The 16,627-nt window shown below is 37.5% G+C and overlaps 1 protein-coding gene across 4 annotated transcripts in view; it reads right to left on the bottom strand.

Moving 5' to 3' along the window:
• LCLAT1 (lysocardiolipin acyltransferase 1) overlaps nt 1–16,627 on the bottom strand; it is a 192,605-nt gene that overhangs the window by 112,392 nt on the left and 63,586 nt on the right. For 3 of the 4 annotated variants that reach the window (XM_038561190.1, XM_038561192.1, XM_038561191.1), the window contains exons 2-3: nt 10,151–10,319; nt 154–352 (exon numbers count right to left, since the gene is read on the bottom strand). In XM_038561190.1, coding sequence (XP_038417118.1) covers nt 154–352; nt 10,151–10,315 — 364 coding nt within the window. In that variant the 5' untranslated portion in view covers nt 10,316–10,319. The remainder of the gene's footprint in view (nt 1–153; nt 353–10,150; nt 10,320–16,627) is intronic. The other variant, XM_038561193.1, reaches the window with a different exon arrangement.

The raw sequence follows: 16,627 nt of genomic DNA, 5'->3' as shown, positions 1-16,627 counted from the left end.
CTCAACATTAAATATTTTTAAAAAGATGTTAATCTGTTGTGATACATGGTTTTACACTAGTGAGAAAAAAATGGGAATGACTTTAATACTTAAGTAGCATTTAACAAGTTATTAAAGGAATGAACAATGTAAAATAATTTGTGAATAACGTACCAAACCCAGGAACACTTTTGAGGCTGGCTTTAAGGCAAATTTTCTCCAATCTGAGGTAGCTATATCTCATCAGACAATTCCACAGGAACATCCAGTCCATTCTTGTCCGATGATTCATGATGATGACACTTCTTTCCCCAGGAACAAACGCATCACCTGTTATAATCACTTTTACACCAAACATGGTCTCCAGCAGTGCCTAAGGAATAAGCAATATAGACATGTAACAATTTAAAGTTATGATTTCCCATAGGTAAATTTTATCATATCGTGTAAATAAATTTGATATCTAGTAAGTCAAAGGCACAGTATTTCTCAAGATTATTGAGTCTATAATAAATTAGAAAAAAGAAATTAGTCTGGAAGAATGAGAATACAAAGGTATTGTTTCTATTTTTCATTTTATTCATTTAGGTTTCTCACGGTTTCCTAATAAATGCTAGCTTTCACCAAAATCTTCACGATATATTATTAACTTAAAGAGAAAAAGGTATAAAAGACATGCAAGAAGATTCCACTGTGTAATTTTTTAAGGCTGTAGATATAAAGGTGATTACTTTCTAGAAAGGTTAGTCAGAAATTTAACACGGAGTATAGGGCTAAGGGGACAAAGTCAAATTTTCATTTTATACCTTTCTGTATTATGATCTTTTTAAACACATACATCTGTTAACAATACATAAAGAATAAAATAACTATATGTTTATAAAGTTCTATAGCCCTAGCACCTACAACAGTGCCTGGCGCCTAGAAAATAAATAATTGCTGAATTGGTTTAATTAACTTTTCTGATAAGCAGGCATATAATATATATGAAATATTTAGAATAAAGTATATTACAGACTGTAGTTTTGTGAAAACAGAAAATAAGAAAACTTGATTATTGATTTCAATCCCTTATTTAAATTTTCAAATAATTTATATGTAGCAAATTTACTAATTAAAATATAACTTCACTATTTATTAATGGAGAGAAAACTGGTCTGAGGCAGTGAAAAGATAAGAAAGTCAAAACTTCATGGGACGCCTGGGTGGCTCAGCAGTTTAGCGCCTGCTTTCGGCCCAGTATATGATCCTGGAGTCCCGGGATCGAGTCTGGCATCGGGCTCCCTGCATGGTGCCTGCTTCTCCCTCTGCTTGTGTCTCTCTGCCTCTCTCTCTCTGGGTCTCTCATGAATAAATAAATAAAATCTTTAAAAACAAACAAACAAACAAACAAACAAACAAAACCTCTGGCAACACCATGAAAACCTTTATAGAAGTATATAGCAGATGCACAGTAGTACCAACATATAATGGAATATGAACCAACAATTAAAGTGAATAAGCTACATGTATCTTCAACACAGATGGCATACAAGCATAATGCTGAGAGAAGCAAAACAAAGTGTGTCATATGTAAAAGTTTTTAAAACAGTAACTAAGATATTTTAGGAGTAAAATTATAAAGAACAGCAAGGAATGACCATCTTACAGGTCAGATTAGTGGCTACTGCTATCAAAGAGGAGATGGTTATGACATGCAAGCAAGGTAGCTTGCTGGAAGACCGTTAATACTCTAGTTCTTGACCTGGTTGATACTTTCACTTCAATAGACCATTTTAAAGTGTGCATTTATGTTCTACTAACTTTGGATACGTTTGTTACATTTCACAAAAACTTTTTTTTTTTAAAGAATATGACACAAATGAATAAAAGGACTTCAAAATAAACACAGGACCAAGAAAAAAACAGGTTAAAGGGAAGATTAGTTAAGGAAAAGTTAGAAATGTTTTATGTCCAAAGAATTATGGAATCATAGTGTTAACATCTTAACAGAATAAAACAGATAGCCCACAGATCCCATTAAGTGACTTTCCCAGAGCTGCGATTCACTTTAGGGCATGCATGGATGTTTAACCTAATGTCAAGTCCTAGAAGGATAGCCTTCAAGGGGTAAATAAACACAGGACCCTCTTGAAAAAGTATACAGAGGTACTTTGTTAAATGTCTGTAGGTTTCATCAGATTTTCAAAGAGTCCATATCCACTCAAATAATTATAACTTCCATTCCAAAGTCTTGGGAAGCCAAGCCTCTATGTAAAGACTTCATGATGGAGAAGATCATGGCAGAGTCCTCCAGGCTTGGACCCGCAGCAGGAAATGTCTAAGTATAAAGTGCCATCAACTCCCAAAATGAATCACTGAATTACATACCTCAGCCCAGAGGACATGTGTGAAGTCACCATCTATGGCTTACTAATTTGGATCAGCTCCACTGTGCTTTCCAAATGATACTTTACAGTTTTTACAAAGAACTGAAATGCAAGATGCCCTTCCCTTAACTCGAAAGATGAAGTTGACTGCTAATTGTGTGTTGTACCACAGAAAAGAGTTAAAAATCTTAAAGCCTGGGATCCCTGGGTGGCACAGCGGTTTGGCGCCTGCCTTTGGCCCAGGGCGCGATCCTGGAGACCCGGGATCGAATCCCACATCGGGCTCCCGGTGCATGGAGCCTGCTTCTCCCTCTGCCTGTGTCTCTGCCTCTCTCTCTCTGTGACTATCATAAATAAATAAAAATTTAAAAAAAAAAAATCTTAAAGCCTATAAATCCCAAACTCAACCCTCACCTTTTAAATGCAATTTCTAATACATGTATCCTGTGGATCCCAAATGTCAAAATAAATCCAGACTGTTTGTCCAGGAGCATATCATATGGCATTCTCTCCCTGGCCATCCAACACTCCATTCAGAATGTGCCTGAAAGTTATATATAACCTTTTGGACAGCCTAGATCTCAAACTCACATTAATCATTTGTAACATCAGACAAGACCTATCTAAGTCAATGTTATTTACATCTCCTGTGAAGGTAGACTACAAATATTTACTACAGAGAGATAAGGTTGTAAGGTCTCTAAAGAGCTACAGAATTCAAATTTTAAAACGTATAGAAAAATGTGAGAATAGTATCTTGTTTTTTCTAGTCTAGAATAGAAACTAGTATAGAAGAAAAACTAATCTTATAAAATTTAATAAATGCTTTATAGAAGCATTTCTGAGAATCTTTTAGAGACCACTAATTACTATCTCTTAAGTGTTCCACTGTGTCTGAAAACACAAAGATGAGAGGTTCCCCCTCATGGTCACAGAGAATCAATATTGCCATCATGCCCCAAGCTCTCATTTACCATTCTGATGAATCTTTATTTAGTCTGAGGTAAAGCCAACTCTGTGGTGCTCCCCATCTCCCAGTATGCCTGGGCTTTTCTGACTCAACATAAGCCCAGCTCCTCGAATCCTTAGCTATTTAAAGCCCTGCAATCCCAAGTCATTCGTCAAATACAGTACCCCTTTTCTTAGCAGCAGTCTAGGCAGAAATTATACCCTGTATCTGCTGAATACCCATTTTGTTCTAGGATTGGACTGGAATCACCAGGCTGTGGAACAGACTGGTGCCCTAGGTGGGGGCCTCTAAATTCCTAAATCATGACTTACAGTGAAAGGACAGAACTCCAAATAGTTTTCATAATCTTCATAATCCCAGGTTATTAGCTAACAATTGGACTGCTGGAAAGACTAAATTTTGAAAAGCAAAAAGTACTCTGGGCACATGCAAAGTGTGACCTTGACAGTATTGATCATGCTGAATAAAACTGTCCAAAAATGAAATGAACAAAGACCTACACTCCCCACTATAGATATATACCAAGAAAGAATGAATGGTCATTTTGCAGACTGTTCTGGAAGGAATTCTTACATAGATAAAGAGTTGGATGAGACTTAAAGGTCACCTAGTCTAACCTAACATCCTAGAAGATTTTAATGTGGTACTTCATTTAACACACAAAATGTGCTCCTTAAAAATGGTAAGAGAAGAAAAATCTTGCCAGTGAAGTCACTTTAATGCACAAGAGATGCTTACAAAGAGAAGATCACTTTATGATTATGTCTGTGAAGCAACAGTTTAAGTGCATTTACTTTATTAGTGAACTTTTTTTAAATTGGGATTAAAATAAAGTACGTGTATAGCAGAGAAAAGACTAAATTCCTTCTAAGTAAAAAAATTATCTATTTGCTTCAAAATAAAAACTCCTTTAGTACATTGTAAAAGTATGGAATAAAAGGTCATAAAAGACATCCTGACAGTTTTTCTCCCTTTCTTTGAACAGAGATGTTTACGATCTCAAAACTACAACACCAATATTTTTGTAACCTAGCAATAAGGTATTCAACTTCTATAAATTTCTTACCTGAAAGACTCTGCTTGATATACCTTTACTACTAAGCAAGGTAGTGAGTTACACAGGTAATAGAAGTTTTTTCAAATACATACTAAATACTACATGGGTAGCTGAATTTTGCCTAGTGTTAAGTTCTGAACTCAGGTAATAAAGCCAAAGTCAGGAATAACTGAAACTAACCCTTAAAAATCTCACAGAAAGGTACCTCACAGAAGACCAGTACACTATCTTCTGAAGAATGTTGGAACAGCTTTCTGCAGCTGACTATCAAATGAAGTGATTAGTCTATGTGCTGTTTTAAATACAATAATTGTATTTAATACAGCACCACTCACATTTCCCATTTTCTCTTACTTTGGGGGGAGGGGTGGAGGCAACTCTAGATTAAAAAAAATAACAAATGTATTCTCATCTTTTCTACTCTTCCCCCATCCTAGTGCATATAAATGGAGTTGTATAAAGACTTGTACCATAGTGTAGGGTGTAATTCTGTGTGATAGTAATAGCACTAATAATAGGAATAGCAGAAGCAGCTATGGCAGAATTTGTCCAGCGGAGTCCAGCATTTCTTCCAGAGCAACAGATTTTAGTTATGTACACGACTGCCCAGAGGACAGACATTCCCAGATGTTATTACAGCCTTTAGCTATTCCCTCCAGTGCTATTTGTAATTCAGTGACATAAAGGAAAGCGCTTGCTCTGCACTTCCTCCCCAACCCACTTTCTGCAAAGTGGGGCAAAACAGTAGTAGTGACCAGTCTTGACCTATCAACTAGTATTATGCCAGGCTGGCTGGAAGGAATCTTGAGTCCCTGAATGACATGAGGGAGCAGAGCTACCCTGCCAACATGGTCTTGAGGATGAATAAAGTTCTATCTTATTCAAGCCACTGTATTCTAAAACGCCTATATTCAATACCTCCTTTAGTCATCAGAATAACTGAGGTAAACAGGTAGGCTCAGAACCCTCATTTTTCAAATGAAAAGAGAAGTTTAGGAAGGTTAAGTAGCTCTACCAAGTTCAATAACTAGAAAGTGGTAAGGCCAATAGTAAAACCAAATGTATCTATACCAATAAGCACTTAACTTATATCGGCTCTCCAAGGAAGAGATTGATTGGACGCTAAAGCATTGCAATTGCAATGATCCCTACCCATGTAGTAACTTCTCAAAACTTTTCAGGTTTTGGTAGTGATGTTTAGACAAAAATGTAATTCATAGTCAAAAGATTATATATTGGAAAATTTAAAACATTAAATGAAATATAAAACAATGTATCATTATTATAAAAAAAAAATCACTTACCTGTAAATGTCTGCTTCAGAATCAGATATACAATGCTGAATCTGGAATGGCTCTCAAAATACCATCTACTCCAATTTCCTTATTTTATAAATGATGAAATAAAAATCTTTAAAAAGTTATATAATTGACTTGAAAAAAGTTAAGTTTTCAAAATGAAATGTCTCTGGTTTTATGATGACTGTAAGTGGAATTACTTAACATTTAGATGGCTCGTAAGAAGGCTTTTTAGAAATAGCTACTTGGGCAGCCCTGGTGGTGCAGCGGTTTGGTGCCGCCTGCAGCCTGGGTTGTGATCCTGGAGACCCGGGATCGAGTCCCACATCAGGCTCCCTGCATGGAGCCCGCTTCTCCCTCTCCCTGTGTCTCTGCCTCTCTCCCTCTGTGTCTATGAATAAATAAATAAAATCTTTAAAAAAAAAAAAAAAAGAAATAGCTACTTATGGGACGCCTGGGTGGCTCAATGGTTGAGCATCTGCCTTGGGCTCAAGTCGTGATCCCAGGGTCCTGGGAGAGAGTCCCACATCAGTCCTGCATGGAGCCTGCTTCTCCCTCTGCTTATGTCTCTGCCTCTTTGTGTCTCTCATGAATAAATAAAATCTTCAAAAAAAAAAAAAAGAAAAGAAATAGCTACTTATGACAGTTAACCTTATGTGAACTGGGCATTATATATTTATTTCACTTAATATAAATATGATATTTTATGGAGAAATACTCATTTTGTAAATAAGGGAGTACTATTGGGCAAGCAACACCACAAAACAAATATTCCATGTTAAATGGTCTGTTTGAGGCTGCAATGAAACAATGAACTTCATATCTTTAAAGCTAATTTAAAAATCTACTTCTACAAAATTCATGGTCTGAGAAGTCACCTTCTGTACTCTTACAAAGGAGGTAATGTCTCAAGCGGATGGAGGACAGAAACTAGTTAAGATATGTAATCTACAACCAGGCAAGGTAGCTTAGGTACAATACTAATACTTCCAGGATGCCAGAGGCCCTATCTGTCCTGTTCATCATTACCTTCTAGCAATATGCCTGGTATATGGTGGACACTTAATAGTTGCTGGATGAATGTTCCAAGATCCTACTGACTACTTTTGTCATAAACAACAGTTAACAAAACTTACAAAAAATCCTTCCTTCTATTATGAAAGGAAAAAGAACTTTTGCATAAATGTATAAGAAGGATCCATACTGATAACGTTAAGAATATTACAAAAATTCAATGTAAAGTCCTTCCTACGGAGGGGGTAAAAAAAAAAAAAAGAATAGGGAAGGTAAGGTGGTTGCTGCTTCCTTCCCTGACCAAAGAAATGAAATTAGATTCTCCACTCAGCTGAGTTACAGAGAAAAAGAAGTATGAATTTAACAGATAAGAAAGCTCAGAACCTAATGAAACCAGCAAAGAACCCAAAATAGGGATGCTTGGGTGGCTCAGCGGTTGGGAGTCTGCCTTTGGCTCAGGGCGTGATCCCGGGATCCAGGATCGAGTCCCACATCAGGCTCCCTGCGGGGAGCGTGCTTCTCCCTCTGCCTGAGTCTCTCTGCCTGTGTGTGTGTATGTGTGTCTCTCATGAATAAATAAATAAATAAATCTTTAAAAAAAAACTATAAATTCTAGAATGTGAAAGTACAATATTTTAAATAGAGGTAGCATAAGAGAGAGAGGGTCAGTGAACTAGTAGACTTGTGTAGCAATGTAAGCAACCTGCCACACCCACAACAACAGTCTCAGAAGGAGAGGCGAGAGGGAATGGAACGCAAAATATGTGAGGAAACAAGAGCCCCAGAGTTCCAATTTGGAAAAAACAAATCTACAGATCTAAGAAGCCCAATGAGACATAGTAAAATAAACAAAGAAAGCTAGTCCTAGGCATATCATAATCAAACTGCTTAAAAAAAGAACAGAGAAAGAAATCTTGAATGCAGCCAGAGAAAAAGACTTGCAAGAATATATAGGCTAGGAGACCACAAGACAGTAAAACTTTAAAGTATGGAAAGAAGAAAAATGTCATCCCATAAATTTCACAGCCAGCAAACTGTTCTTCAAGAATGAAGGCAAAATAAAGACATTTTCAATTAAAAGAAAACAATTAGTCTACAGGAGCTCTCAGTAAAAGAGGAGCTAAAAAGAAGTTCTTCAGGCTAAAGGGAAATGACACTAGAGAGAAACTCTAATATACAAGAAAGATAAAGAATACTATAAATGGAAAATATTTAGATCAATATAAGAGACCATATTCTCTTAGACTGTTTCTTTAAAAAACATAGGACTATGTAAAGGAAAAAACGGTAACACTGCATCCTAGATTTATCGTACAAGTGTATGTAACAGGACAGCAGCACAAAGGATGTGAGAATGAAAGCCCTATCCTGTTACAAATCTTGTATTTTACACAATGTGATAAATACGAACTTCAAGTGGGCTGTGACATATGAAGGATACATTACGTGATCCGTAGGTTGTGACTAAATTGTGTTCACAACACACACATATATAAGATACGTGCACATACATACACATACATACACACACATCGTTTTCTTTCAAAACAGGAGGGGAAAATATTGCACAACTTGTTTTATGAAGCCAGCATAATTCTGATACCAAAGATGGAGCTAGTATGACCGTGAAACTTCTCATTTGAGAAATATTTATTGGTATGTACCTTGTTCCAGGTACAACCTCAGTCTTTGGCTTCTTGAAGGCTTTGTATGACCGTTCCTTACCAACTTTCCTCTTTCACTAAGAGGAATCATCACACCACTGAGACTAATTTTGTTAGTAGTTTTTTTCCCTCAAGGCATTCCCTGGCTTCAAAGAACTCCAAATCTTCTTTTGAAACAATCATGAGGTACCAATGAACTTCTTACCACTAGAAGTTAAAGTGCCATGTGACCCTGACCAATCCTTCAAGGTTTTCCTATCACCCAGGGCTCTAACAGCACCAAATTGGGTCTAATCTCAGCTCTGCTTAAATAATCTGTTTATGCATGTGACCTTCAGCAAATTATTTAATTTCTCAAAGTTTCTACTTCTGTAAAAGGGGGATAATGGTGGTGCCTGGAATGAAGGCATCCTAAAGCACTTATTAGCACATTATCTGCCACATAAGTGCTTAACAGCTATGACCACCATTACCCTTTTAACAAAATCTTGTAATTCTTCTCCTTAATCTGGATTAAATATGCAACCAAACCGGTTATTTATCATCTACCATCTACCATCTATTTATCATCTACCATGTCCCTTTCTTTGTGCTTGTAGATCAAGTGCAACAGAAGAGAAGGGGGGAAGAGGAGAGGGAAGGACAGAGAGAGATAGGGAATTACTTTCAGTTTAATGATATTACATTTCATAAAACACATCTAATTTTTCAAGAAATTAACCTTTGACAAAGGACAAATGCAATTCTTAAAATTATTCACCATGAAAATCCTTTTTTAAAATATGAAAAGGGTCAACAGCTCCCCATCAATCTCCACCTGGGGAGTCCTTAGCATTAGTGAACTTTCCTCTCTGTATATGTATGAAGGGCAGTCAGCCTGAGGGGAAATGGCAACGCAGTTCAAAAGGCACAGGTGAAAAAAAGATCCTTCAGCAACTGAAGGCTGAAAAATTCCTCCTTGTTTTCCTGTTCAGGTGTATCCTTATCACCCCCACCATGACTGCTCCATAAACCCAGTAACAAACAATAAGTTCTAGCTGTTGCTCAGAAACATCAAGAACAAAACGGTCTCAGGAAGTAGAGACCTATTATAAAAGCAGCTACAAGGTGTCACTCCATTTTTGGAGAAGGCACTACTGATTAGCAGCAAAAGGGAAGGGCCACAGCTGCTTTGGTCCAGACAAGGGAGGAATCTGGACTGGAATCCTATAGCAAGTCGCCAGCTCAGAATCAGAGAGATGTTCTCAGAGCTGTATGCACTGACCTTGCAGAGAATACATGTCTGTTCCAAGATCAACTACACATGATATATGTACTATTATGGTACAGATGTTGTCATTCTAGGCCACAGATAGGAAACCACTTTATTCCTAAAATCTGTGGTTACTCGGAAGAATTAAATCAATCACATCAATGTCAAAAGTTCAAAAACTATTTTATCTGAATTTTAATTTCTGTCATTATTTTGTAAAATAAATGGAAATACAAAATAAAAATTCTTCAATCTATAGCTTTAGATTTGTGTATTTTGCTATATGTAAAGTATACCTCGATGAAGGAAAATAAACTTCAAGAGGAATATAAAAGAAACTCTTAATTTTGAAATATGGCTCTTAGATTTTTTATTTCAAGGACATGAATTATATTTAATTCTCTCTAGTTCCTGTATTTCCTCTAGAAAGGATCCAGAAAGTATTTATATGTTTCTTCTAACATTTGACTGAATCTGACTCTAACAAAGTAAAAATTGGTGAGCTGGGCCACTTTGGTCCAGTCTCCCTATCTGGTGTGTGACTTACCGCAGGTAGTGTGAGCCAGGTTGCCACAAGGCGGTTGTTGATCCAGCGATACCAAGATGGGCTTACAAACATCAAAGGTAAAAAGGGACCCAACATGAAAATGCTTCCAAAAAAGCTTCCCCAAAACAGAGTAAGTATAAAATAAATCCCCTTCCATGACACCATGATTCTGAAAGATAAAAAAGAAGAATATATTTTGTTACTATACATCTAACTGTCCAAATTGAGAATGCATAAAAAATTTTCCATTACAGGGCTGCAGAAAAGGCTCTGATAAAGAACATAAGAGCTTGAATACCATAAAGGTGACCCTCTTACATGTCCTACAGGTCTAACAAACTTCCAGTACATTAGAAATTGATACTCTCAAAGTTTGAACAAAAAAAGCTGTCTTGTTTAAGAAGTCTTTGATTTTTTTATCTGGTTGTTAGTATTAACATAAACCTGTAGAAGTTACCCAATACAAAACCTTAAAATATTCTAGAGTTTTTTTATATTCTACTATAAAAAGTAGATTTAATGGACCAAAAATTATAGAACAGCTTACTAAGGGTAACTATGCCTACAAGTGTGGGCAATTTTATAGATTGCACTAAATTTTTATAAAAACCTAGAAATGTTAATTCTTCACATTAGAACCTGAAAGTAATATCATTGAGCAACTGGTCTTAAACTGGCTTCTTCTTTACGAGCTGTAAGAGTAAATAGAAGTCAGACTCCTCACTTTTCTGAACTATTTGCCTAAAGATTACTTTCAGGGTCCTCATAACCAGAATCACTTAACACTGACATTTTAAAATAAACTGTTGGAAACATGGTTTAAAATGAATAATCAAACATTTGATTTTATAACCTAAACTACATTAGAGCAAAAATACAGTTTGCCTCAGAATAAAACTGTGAGAATCATTAAAACTATGAAAATAATGGATTTAAAATTCTTATATTACAAAAGGTATTCCAGGGATCCAGACCTGTGATTCTTCTTAAATATTCAGAACAGGAAACAGAAATAAAATTTCAAATGTCAAAGTGCTTTAATAAATGTCAGTCAAACAATAAAACAGGTCAAATCCTTTAACACAGACTCAAATTTATCTGGGTACGGAGTATGTTTTTAATTCTCTAACAACACTTGACTGTATGTACAAAATCCTTCCAAGCACAAAAAAAAACGAATACCTGAGAATTGGTTTTTTTGCTAAACTCTAGATCTGAACTTCTAAGTGAGGGTGGAGAGAAAAACCACTGAAGAGCAATGGCTGAATGTGGGGTTCACCCATTGCCCAGAAAGCTGGTTGGTGCTCCATACCTTCAGCCTTGCTTTCTGAGGCCCAGGCTCGGCTCTCCTCTGCACTGAAAGAAGACATGAAAGGCATCTTCTCTCCAGTCTTTACATGAAAGCTTTTTTTAAACAGGAAAAAGACACTCAGCAACGCTGCTCCTCTACCTAAAACCCCATAAGGACCTCTTTTGCTCTGTTTGTTTCTGCCAATTAGCCGTTAGCTAGCTCCACTTAGACACTTACCCCTAACCTCCCCGAAGAGCTGGGCTTCATACTATATCTGTCCAAATCCATCCTCAGACACACTTTTTCTTCACTTATTAAACTATTTCTCATTTCATGTGTTTAAGCTTCTTTAACTATGTATATTTTTTCTTTCAAATATTGATTTCATCTAATAAAATCTTTTCATTTTACAGTGGTGAAGCTGAGAACCAGAAGAGTTATCATGGCTTACTTTCCTAAGTCCCCATAACCAGTTGGTAGCACCAAGTATTTTCTGCCCTCCTATTCTTCCACAATATTATGCCACCTCCCACCCACTGAGAGGCTGGAAATCAGAGACCTGAGTCAGCTTCTAAACATGTTTGTAAACATAGACTCACATATAAAAGGATGTGTTCCATGACAACACTGGGGCTACTCAGGCCAGGTCCAATCTAAAATTATTTTTATACCCAGCCCCTGCCTTTTTTCTAACCTTTCAACCTTTGTCCAGTGATTTAATAAACACACAAAAAGATTCCTACTATGTGCAGGGCCCTATGCTAGTCATTTGGGGACATCACGGTAAGTACGACAGACATACCAAATCTCATGGCCTCTCTATCACCCCCTCAGGAACTCCTCCCTGTATTTAATCTAACTTCCATTCTGTCTCATGGGTTTCACAGACAAACCTGGTTAACAATTATGATAGCTACATATACTTCTTTAGAATAGCTAAAATTGAAAAAAGACAAAAAACCTGATGAGGAAGCAGAATAGTAAGAACTCACACACCCTGCTGGTGGCAATGCAAAGTACTTTGTATGCTCACCATAGAACCCAGCAATCCTACAACTGAATATCCAGGACAAATGAAAACTTATGACAACACAAAAAACCTGTACACAATCGTTTACAGCAGCATTATTCATAACTGCCAAAAACTGGAGGCAATGCAAATGGGGGGGGGGGGGGGCGGTAAAGGGGAAATGGGTAAACAAATCCATAGATCAGATACCTCCAGTTTCTTGCTCAGGAAGGACACCTCTTTTCCTTCATAAAATGTCCTTACTTAATCACCTAATAATTGAACCATTAACTACCATTGATCTCATAGTCAAATAGGTATATGAAGAAATAATTGCAATTCAAAGTGATGCATGCTACAATAGAAGGTATAATAGAGCATGCAGTGTGTGTTAAGGATAGATCAAAGTAAGGCAGGGCAGCCTGGGTGGCTAAGCGGTTTAGCGCCATCTTCACCCCAGGGTGTGATCCTGGAGACTCTGAATCGAGTCCCACATCAGGCTCCCTGTCTGGAGCCTGCTTCTCCCTCTGCCTGTGTTTCTGCCTCTCTCTCTCTCTCTCTCTCTCTCCCTCTCTCTCGTGGATAAATAAATTTAAAATAATAATAATAAACAAATTATAATAATAATAATAAACAAAGTAAGGCAGGATGAACTCTGCGAAAAGGGATTAAAGAAGGCATTAGACTCTTAGAGAATGTGAGGTTGGGGGAGGGACAGATTATTCCAGGTAGTGAAACAAAACATACAGAGTCACAGAAATCTGAAACAGGGCTGCTTAATAAGCAGGAAATCATAACTCATTAGACATTAATGAGGTATAATGAACACACTGGGGAGCTACAAGAAATCACAAGAGCACAGGTCCTAGGGACAAAGTGCACACACCCAGGCCAGGACAGCCAAGAATATCACCTTTGGCAGGTCACCAAGAAAAAAACCTAATGCCTATTCTCATATTTGGGGATAAATTATAATGGTGCATATAAGCATCAATGCAATGAGTAAATAGATTGGTTTTGAAAAAAAAAAAAAAGAAAGAAAGAAAGAAACCTTAAGAGCAAAGAGCTCCTCTTCCCTTTAAAACTGACAGTACACAGAACTTGTTGGCAAAAATCCTAGCACTGACAGATGCTGGTATCAGAGCGGTCTTTGAGCCAAGAGCATCTGATCTAGTTCCATAAGCCAAAAACCTGATGATCATAACCACATCACTTAACCTGGATGCTTACATATGAGGAGGCTGGGGAAAACTCTCCAATACCTACTTTTTGAGCACCTAATATTTGTCAGGCACTTTACAGAAGGCTCTTAGTTACATGTTCAACATCTACAGATTCAAGTATGAATCAGCAGCTAAAAATATCTTTAACATGTAACTAATGCAAAATTTTGCTGAAACTCAAAATTTCACTACTCCAAGGTTGGGTGTTAAAAAACAAATCAGTTAGGTAGTAGTAATATCTAGTCAACTGTCCAGGTCCCTAATCTCAATGGTCTTCTATTCTGTTTTTACTTACCTCATAAGCACTTGGTGAGGTAAGTCAGATGTATAGTGGATATGTAAATTTGAGGTTTTAAAACGACCTTTACACTCTACTTTGATAATGTCAGATGTGTCTTAAAATAGGCACTTTACAAACATTTTCATCTAATCCAAACAAGAGCCTCAAAATTAAGGTATCAGTAATATCAGTGGTATTGCCAGGTAAAGAAATAAGGGACTTGGTTCCCCAATGCTGTTTACTGACAGAGGTGAGATAAAGAACCTGTAACCAGGGGCACTCCCAGAAAACTCAGTAGAGAGTTTGGAACTGGTACCAGAAAGATTTAAAGGAAAAAGCAAAGAATAAGTAATAGAAGTAGCAAAGAGTCAGGCATATTGTTTAGTAAGCCTTGTCTTCTCTGAAGAAAGTAAAACCAGGCTTCTGGACTGGGGGACACATAGTGGGATTCAGTAACTGTACATTCAGAGAATTCTGAACCTGAGACCCAATCTTCTCTCATTGGGCTTTCAGGTGGCTGGGAACAAGATTATCATCCTAGTCCAGTGCCCTGCAATACAACTTCCTGCAGTGATGGAAATGTCCAGTAGTCGTGCTGTCCAAAATGACAGCCATGCTCTATGTGGCTATTGTGCACTTGAAATGTGGCTAATTCAGAGGAACTGTTCATTCCGTGTGGGGAGTGGCTACTGGACTGAATAGCACGGCTCTAGACAGACTTCTGGAGCCCACTTCTCTGGGGATCTGACCAGACTGTGAGGAAAGACGAAATATAGAAGCACAGGGGGCTCCACCTGAATCACCCTACAGTAAGGCCCAGAGTTCATGGAAGCGTCACCTACATACAAGCTCCTAATGGCTTTTTTTTTTTAAGATTTTATTTATTCATGAGAGACACAGAGAGAGAGGGGGGCAGAGACATAGGCAGAGGGAGAAAAGCAGGCTCCTAATAGGGAGCCTGATGCGGAATTCGATCCCCAGACCTGGGATCACGTCCTGAGCCGAAGGCAGATGCTCAACTGCTGAGCTACGCTCCTAAAGGCTTTTTAAGTCCCCTATTTTTTATTGTAAGCCATCTGAGAAAAGCCTTTAACATGACATTAAAGACCAAGACAAGAGAAAAGTATACCTGAGGGAAACAAACTATTCAGGAAGAAAAAAACTATCTTAACATTTCAGAAAGGTAAGAAATATTGCACCTAGTAAACAAAAACATGTTCTTTGTTAAATAAAACAAAGAAAGGCAGGGGCTGGGTGGCTCAGTTGGTTAAGCATCTGCCTGTGGCTCCGGTCATGATCCCAGGGTCCTGAAATCAAGCCTCATGTCAGGCTCCCTGCTCAGCGGGAAGCCTCCTTTCCCCTCTCCCCTAGCTAAGCACGGTCTCTCTTGCTCTCTCTCTCTCTCAAATAAATAATAAAATAATTTTAAAAAAAAAACAAGAAAGGAAACATTCAGAGAATAAATGAGCTATTGGAAGGTGACAACACAGTAATGTTTAGCAGATATTAAAAACTCAAGAGTTCGAAAATAAAGCTGAGGAAATCTCCCTTAAAAGTCAGAAAGATAAAGAGCTGGAAAGTAGAAAGAGTATTGGAGGACCAAGACAAGAGGTCCCATATGCAAATCATACAAAAGCTAAAAAGGGAGGAATGAGGAATTGAAGAAATCGGAAACAAAATAATTCAAAAAATTTTCCCCAAAACTGGTAAACATGACATCCCACAATAACAGGGCCTGCTGAAATAATAGGTGAAAACAGATGCTCACTAAGGCACAGCACTGTCCGTTTCAGGAAGGGAAGACAAAAGGACATTTTACAAAACTTCTAGAGAGGATATAAACAGATCACAAAGGATGAAAACTTAGATTGGCTTTGGACTTCTCACTAGAAATAGATCTTAACAGCAGTACCAGAAGCAGGATGAAAACAGAACAATGTCTACAAAATCCTCAAGAATATTATTCTATCCAGTTATCTATAAGTCAAATATATGGATAGTACAACATCATCATCATACATGCAAGATCTCAAAGCTACCTCCCATGGAATCTTTTTTCAAGAAACAATTTGAAAATGGGCTTCCCTAAAACAAAGGAATAAATAAAGACTAATGGAGATGAAACGTGGGAAATGAGAGATTCCATATACATGAGAGATCAAGAGACTCTCCAAGATGATCATGAAGAAAGATCCTCAGATGACAGTCCTGTACAAGACAGAGAAGGCGTCCAGTCCAAATTGGGGATGGGTGACTCAGAAGAAAGACCCTTTGAAAGCTGTATCACCAAATTCCTTGCTCCTAAACAAACTATCTTTTTGAGCCAAGGACAGAATGCCCATGTGAATTTTGGCATAGATTCTAATCTGCACTTGGCTTCTTTAACGCATTCTGGTATTATTCCTGCAGCCAGCTGATGATACTCTTTTTATCTAGCTGATGATACTCTTTTTATCTATTGTAAATACTCTGCTTTGAACTACTCCTGAGAGATGGAGGAAGGCACAGAGAATTTAGGAGCAGCAAATATATTCCTACCAGACAGCTGGACCCTGCAAGGTCCAGTGAGATGCCATGACTGTGGTGTGCTCTGGACTGGTTTTTCAGGACTCATTTATGCATGAATTTGCCCACAACCTTCCCAGATGTGAATCTAGTCTATGTTCTGGAGTGC

The sequence above is a fragment of the Canis lupus genome, chromosome 17, assembly GCF_011100685.1.
Source record: "Canis lupus familiaris isolate Mischka breed German Shepherd chromosome 17, alternate assembly UU_Cfam_GSD_1.0, whole genome shotgun sequence".
Classification (NCBI taxonomy): Eukaryota; Metazoa; Chordata; class Mammalia; order Carnivora; family Canidae; genus Canis; species Canis lupus.
This window is presented reverse-complemented; position numbering and strand designations above follow the sequence as displayed.